The sequence below is a fragment of the Phaeoacremonium minimum genome (assembly GCF_000392275.1).
Source record: "Phaeoacremonium minimum UCRPA7 unplaced genomic scaffold PA7_03_scaffold_60, whole genome shotgun sequence".
In the NCBI taxonomy this organism is placed as follows: domain Eukaryota; kingdom Fungi; phylum Ascomycota; class Sordariomycetes; order Togniniales; family Togniniaceae; genus Phaeoacremonium; species Phaeoacremonium minimum.
The window spans coordinates 57,872-65,267 of NW_006920967.1; the positions used below are offsets into that span (position 1 = coordinate 57,872).

The 7,396-nt window shown below is 46.6% G+C and overlaps 1 protein-coding gene across 1 annotated transcript; it reads right to left on the minus strand.

The window, feature by feature from the left end:
- Positions 1-5,092: 5,092 nt before the first annotated feature.
- Positions 5,093-6,261, minus strand: UCRPA7_1077 (putative short-chain dehydrogenase reductase protein; the record flags this gene model as incomplete). The annotated part of the gene is made up of 3 exons (XM_007913662.1): positions 5,093-5,679; positions 5,800-6,188; positions 6,251-6,261. 3 exons carry the CDS (start codon positions 6,259-6,261, stop codon positions 5,093-5,095), a joined length of 987 nt encoding a protein of 328 aa, XP_007911853.1.
- Between the last annotated feature and the right edge of the window lie 1,135 nt (positions 6,262-7,396).

Sequence of the window (7,396 nt, forward strand, 5' to 3'; positions counted from 1 at the left end):
TTAAGGCCAGAATACTGGAGGGGCCAGCAGCACGGCGGTCGTCGTGCTGTTGTACACGCACGGCACTTGCGTCCGCTTTGCGAAACGGTTTCTTCTGGTGAGTGATACCTCAGTCAAAATGATCTTGGCTCTAATTCATCAAGACATACTGGAGGTCGAGCAAAATCCCAAAAACCTTGTACTCTTTGTGAGTTTTATACAACATTCCGTATTTGCTTACAGCGCATTACTCATTGTCTCAGATGCCCTATCTCCATTGGGAAACTGATCGTAACCGGGAGAAGATGGCACAAGTGATCGATGCGGAGACCGAAAAACATCGAATAGAAATTCGCAAAAAGAATTCCACTGAAACGCAGGAAAGAATAAATAGCAGAGCCGCCCCGAAAGCCAGCAATGAGCCTGTCGCTGAGATGCCGGTCAATGAGAAAGAGCAAGACAATAAAAAGAAACACCATGGCCCACTTAGGACGATGACTGAGGTGATCAACGCCACGCGCAAAAGGCATCATGCGAAAGGCGCCCAAGGACTTGAATTTGACGCGAATGGGCGAATGTTGGTGCCGCATAAACCTCTCGGTCAATTTCTTATCGACGCAGCCCGTCTTTATGAAGCCATTGCGACTTTTCGTGACAAGAAACTCCTCGAGAACTTCCTTCACAAAGACCCTCCATATCATCCCCGCCGAACGTTAGATCAGTCATACTACTGGACTTTGAAGACTACAAAGGCCCGAGACCGAGATCAGGTGGTATATCGAAGCACAACGCTTAACACAGAACTCGCACATCGATTGGAAGAACTCAACCCAAAAAATAGTGTATCATTACTCGACAAGATTCAATCGAAATTTGCGGGCCCATGGTGGATCAAGTCAGAGTCCGGACCAAACCTGCCAAAAGTGTTGCACTGGCCTGATCATACATGCGATGATATTCACGGATGTGACCAATGTAAGAGTGACATTCGGAAAGTGTCTCGTTTAGTTATGGTTGACCAGTTATGGATGTGGATTCTTGATGAAAGGACTATCATAACATGCTTTCCCAGGAGATACGGGACCAATAAGCAGGACCCATCAGGCGTTCACAAGTCGATTCGAAACCGACTCAGAGCCGCTCGGAAGAACCAAATTCGATCAGTGTTTGACCTGGCCCTCATAATTTTAGACGAGTGCTCGAATACCTTCTTTGATAGGACTAAGACTCAGGTTAGTATAGCAGAATTACCGTGGACATGAGCTGACCAGAACAAGGATCGCCATCCCCAAGTCATGGATCTCTTCGCCGAAGCCATTGGTAATGTAGTAAGTAATCATTTATTCTTATAAGGCAACAATAGAATTTGAACTGAGATCTATCAATAGACAAATCGTCAGACTATCTTGTTTCAACATCTCTGGCATTGGACAGAAAAAGCTTGCAAGATCTATCGGGCTAAGACTGAGCATGTCGAGTCTAATGATCTACACGTTCCCTTGCTTGATATCAATCCGGAAGGTAGGCTACAAAGGGAGATCAAAGACATTATTGACGAGCTGGACATCATGATACATATCAATAGGAAGCAGAAAGAGGTTTTGAAACGATTTTCTAAGCACGTCGAGCACATACTGGACCCTGAAGGTCACTGGAGGGAACAATCATCCAACCATGACTGGGATGATGGCCTGCGCCCGCCGATGCCTACGGTATCGAAGAAAATGGATGATCATACTAACGAACACGAGAAACGAGAGCAGTTTGACTGGTTCCGGATAGAAGCTTTTGACCTTCTCTCTGAAGTTACCGATCGGATAGATGAGCTTGAGGGATTGAAGAAGAGTGCGGAGAGCACAGCACAAAGTGTGAGTGGTCGCAGAGACTGAGAAATTCAAGAGTGTTCTCACCGAAGGTTCTAGGTAAATGACTTGCTGGCATTAAAACAACAACAAGCCAGCGTCGTTCAGGCATGGCAATCTGTGAAGCAGGCTAAGGAGACAGTCAGACAAGGCCGGGCAATTATGATGTTTACAATCGTAACTATCGTCTTCGTAAGTGACGCTGCGAAGACACCACAACCGTTCTAGCTAACGCTCGAAAGCTGCCTCTATCGTTCATGTCGAGTGTGTTCGGCATGAACAATGCCGACTTTCAAGGAAGCAACTGGACACTATATGATCAATTCAAACTCATGTGTAAGACGTTATGCCTGTTGAAGAGACTTAATACGAGCTAATCGACTCCGAAGTCCCGATATCTGCAGGAATAATCATTGCTGCAGTCGTCCTTGCTTTCAGCAATTTCCTTCGTGCATTGATTTGGTCTGCTTACATGTACTTGTCTACCGTGTTCATTGTTCACACCGGATTGTATCGTGTCTGGCTTACTGGTCGCGACGAGTGGAATAGCCAATCATTAATGCGCAAAACGGAGGAAAAGGTCAGAAGAATGAAGGAAGAAGTTCGAAAGCAAAAACGACAGCGTGCAGCCAAGAGACGTGCAGCTGAGGCGCAGGAGGAGCATGATGAGGGGAGGCCAGATAGACCAAAGCCGTGGAAGAGGGGAAGAAAGAAGAAGAAAAGCCAAGACGAACTCAACAGCGAACCAAGGCTCAATGGCAGTCCGTTAGCCCAGACATCATCAACGACCGCTCATGGCACGGAAGCCAGTAGAAACACTGCAAATCCACTAACTGCGGAGCAGACGCCAGTGCTGATGGCATCTGGCACTAATAGGGTTTCTTCTCAGCGACGAACAGTTCAAGATGCGATTGAGATGCAGCCAATGTCAAATACAAGATTGCGTGGAGGCGAGAGATCTAGGCACAATGTCTTTAGAAATCAAAGAAGGCAACGAGAAGAAGGTGCTGGGGATCTAGTATAATTCCTGTTCCTCATGATGGACCTGCTAGTTTATAGCTATGAAAGGCGAGAAAAGACGTAAGAGCTTAACATAAAAAAGATCACACTTTATTTTTAACATTGGCAAAAGTTAACTCAATACCTAATTCCTACATAAAAGATATATATAAAATCAATTTATAGAGAAGACATTAAAATTTAGATGCTTTGGAGAAGAGTTATAGGTGAACATAGATACTTAGGTATGCTTACATCCGGGGTCTTAACTCCGCGTCACGTGGCAGAAAGCTAATGCAAATATCAACGACGAGAACCAGGGTTGCAAGGTTTCCATGACCGGTAGAAAGCCGGTAACTTGAATGAGCTCTTTGTATGTGTCAAATATCTAGCATTAGCACGTGATGGGTCGCGCTAGATGTACTCCCCATTCCGGGACTGAGGGTCCCGGCAGTACCGGACCGAGTAGGCTGAAGAAAAGAGTGAGAAGCGGATGTCGTACTTGCAAGTAAGCAAACGCTTTCTCTGTTTCAAATCCTGTCGCTTACGTTTCTCCAGAATTCGAAAAGTCAAGTGTGATGAAGGTCGACCGGCATGTGTGAAGTGCGTTTCGACTGGCCGGGTCTGTGAGGGCTACGAAGTCTGGGGAGGAGGGAACACTCTCGATCTTGTTCTGCAGACCTCTCTGACGAAGAAGAAGCTTCTCGGTATCATTTCTTTAGAGAATGAAGATGAACGTGGATTTGCCGAATGGTTCCGTTGCAAAACGAGCTTCAAGATGCAAGGCGCATTTGGTTCACCATTTTGGGAAACACTCGTCATGCAAGCAAGCTTAGAAGAACCACCGATATTTCATGCCATGCTAGCTTTGAGCTCAGTTCACAAGAGAGTCTGCTTTGGTGTAGGAGAGGCTGAATGGGAGAGAGATCCCGACAGACTGGAGCAGTTCACTTTGCGGCAGTACAGCAAAGCGATCAATGCGCTTCTTCAGCCTAGATCTGGGTGTGAGGGCGAGGCTGCGACTCGTGTCGCTCTTATTTGCTGCATGTTGTTTATCTGCCTCGAGTTTCTCCGCGGTCGCTACATTACGGCCAACGATCATCTTCAAAATGGGATGAAGTTGTTAACTGCACTTCAGGCAAAACGCGAGTTTGGGACGACTATCGACAATTGGCTCGTCGAAGCTTTCACACGAATGAACCTGCTTGCCGTGCAATTTGGTCATGGCTATCGGGCGCCCTTGACCATGAGACTTGCTGATAATCGGGCATCGCAAATGATAACATTCGGCTCTGTTGCTCAAGCAAGATCTAGTCTCGATTCGATGTATAGCGAAGTCATAGATCTCTCGCAACGCTGTCACCAAGAGGCGAGTGCTCAAGACGCGATGAAGTATGTCCCGGGACGGGACCTTGTCAAACTCCAAGAACGCATCAAATCTGACCTCGACGGATGGTTTATTACTTACAAGGCATCTCGAGTCAACCTTCAGAATCAATTAGGCCGTGTTTCGAAGATTGGCTATGAGCTCCTGTTCTTGTTTTACGCCATGGCAGTCATTATGGCCGATACTTGTTTCCGTATGGATGACGAGGTGGCTTTTGACTCTCACACCAATGCTTTCACTTCCATAATCAATCATTCGAGCAAGGTGTTAGATGCTGTCCAAGCGGTTCATTCACTAGACAATCCGGTGTTTCGCTCAGGGTCAGAACTCTTCCTATTCAATGCCGATATTGGTTGGACCCCACCCCTCTTTTACACAGCTTTACATTGTCGGGTTCGCTCTATCAGATATCGAGCTATCGAGCTTTTACGTGTGTTTCCGAGTAAAGAGGGTATTTGGGACTCTACATTTGCAGCTTCTGTATCTCAACAAATCATACAGATTGAAGAAGGAGACTGCTATCCAGACGTCTTCACCAATAAGAACAGCTACGCTGGTAGCGAACCGGCAGACATGAGCTTAGATACACTGGTTTTGCCAGCATCGCGAAGGGTTTGCGATATCCACATCACTCTGCCTGATAGCCCGTCAGCGGTTAGCACATTGACTTGCAAACGAATGAAAGACAACAACATCTGCGAGGTGATCACCAGAAAATATGATCCTACTACCAACGAGTGGTTTGAATGAAAACTCTGATATAATTCATATCGAGTGCAAGGTATACCCGCTGACGAGAACGAGATGTCGTTTTTAATCCTGTCTCAAATAGTCGAATTGTAGATTCGATAGATGGACAGTGTTCTCAAATTTCTTGCCCTTGCAGTTCCTTCTGAGTCCATTCCCAGAGTCTCTTCGCGAGCTCGGTATCGAGCATCAGACCAGAGGGCGCATAATGTCCGATAGGCTCATAATGTTGGCCACTCTTGACACCTTCAGCCGTTGCCGCCCACAACTGATTTTTCACACCTTCTTCGACAGGTCGCCAGGCCTTTGGCGCCACTTCGGTCTGTATGTGAATCATTTGCTCATCGCCTGGATCACGGGAGAAGAGTTGGGTTGCTACCTCACCGGGGTCGATAGAGGCAATCGTGAACTGTGGATAGTGTTTGGCAAGCTCCTGCACGTACAACATGTTCGCTGTTTTGCTCTGGATATAGCGATTTACTGGTGTAGCACCCTCCAGAGATTTGAGAGTGTCAAATTGAATCTTCTCCGGCCCTGCCCATTTCCAGGCAGATGAGGCCATGCTGACGACACGAACGGGATAGAGAGTGGCAGTCTTGAGAAGGGTAGGCTCGAGGAGTTTAAGGAGGAGCGCGTGACCGATATGATTCGTACCCATCTGGATCTCGTAACCCTCCTTCGTCAGCTTGGGTGGGCAGCCCATGACTATTTGTGTCGTCAGTATTCCTTCCAACAAATGATTGAAGAGAATGTTCTCCGAGAGTTAGGCTTATTGGGCTTAATATTGAGTTTGTCGAAGTTGATTTATGGAAGGGGGCGTCTTACGTCCGGCGTTGAGCATCAGGATGTCTAGGCGTTCTGAGGACGTGAGAACTGTCCTGGCAGCAGCTTTAATCGAATTAAAAGAGCTCAAGTCTAGCTCCAAGAAGTGCACTGCTGCGTCTGGTACTTGCTTCTTAATATCTTCAAGTGCCTCATTACCCTTCTCCAAGCTACGAGCAGCCATCCAGATCTTTCCAGGATTGTGTTTGGCCAATTCAAGGGAGGCTTGCTTCCCTAATCCGCTATTGGCACCGGTGATGAGGATGACCTTTCCCTCCAGAGGAGGAATGTCATCAGCTGGGTCAAATGAAACACCTTTGTTGACCATTTCGAAAGTAAATGCTAGAAGGTTGTCGAGCCAAAACTTGTCGTCGACATCTAAGATTGATGTTCTAAGGGCATTTTAAACGTGAAGAATTCGGTGCCGGGGAGTTGGTGCTCCCCGAATAAATACTGTATGCGCATTTCCTAAAGAGCGAGTCTGTATCAAGAGGCTCTTTCGCGCTCGTTTCTCAGCTCAGGAGAATCATGCGCGGGTCAGGACAGAGGAAGCCAGCCAACCAGATTCGAAGATACCCGAACGAGCCAATGAGATCACCACGAACCCCCTTTCTAGGCCAACATTTGGCAGTCGGGGATTGCGGAATTAAACAACAACGCCACCGTATCTCTAGCGGGCTCTTATATTAAGATATTAAACTTGTCGATGAGCGTGAAGAAACGATTAGCGCAAGTGACTCTTTTATCAGCCTACATGTAAAGATCTAGTATCAAAAAGGTGTAATGAGCGACACGTGAAGTGGTCATTCAGAAGACTCTGAAGGAGGTTGCTGGTCTGCTAGAATTTTAAGGCTCGCTAAGGCGTAGTTAGTAACTGGGAAGCTATCGGAATGAAGCTGCAACAATCGATGTAATCCGAAAACTTGGTTGCCCATCTATGGGAGGTCTCGTTGTCCGTTGAGGCAAGGAATCTGCTTAAGATGAAACTTCCAACAATGGAAAAGGACGCATGCGAAACTAAAGTAGGAAACATGCTTAGATTTACACATGCTTATCATGGGATGCTACTATTTATTAATGGAAGATGGAGTTAACTTACATGGACACCAAAGGGCGGCTTGCTGACTGACGGTAAGGTTCTCTAAAAGCAATACGGCACCGGATGTCATCTTGGAAGCCACCTCGCAGACATGAGTAGCATCAGCGCGCTTTCTTTCCAGTTTCGACAGAACCGCCCTACAAAGGATGATATTCGAGGTGTAGTAGGCAAGTAGAAGATTTCTTAGAGTTGTTAGAACGAGACGTCACCTCTGATACGAGGAAGTTGAACCTGTAGAATCAGGAAACGGAAATCCCAGACCAAGTAAATCTGAATGACATGCTTTCCATTATTGAAGAGCATGCTCAGAATGAAAAAAGTCTGCATGAGCTGTTCTGAAGATTTAACAAGCCACTCCCGTTTTGCTGCGACGGTATACAAGGTCTGCAGTACATCTGAAAGGATAAGCGTTAGGGAACTCATTGCTATGACTAAGCTGGCAGAATGCTGAAGTCCAGGAATCAAATGCTCTTCTCCCTCTTCAGCAAAGTCGGCTAGAAT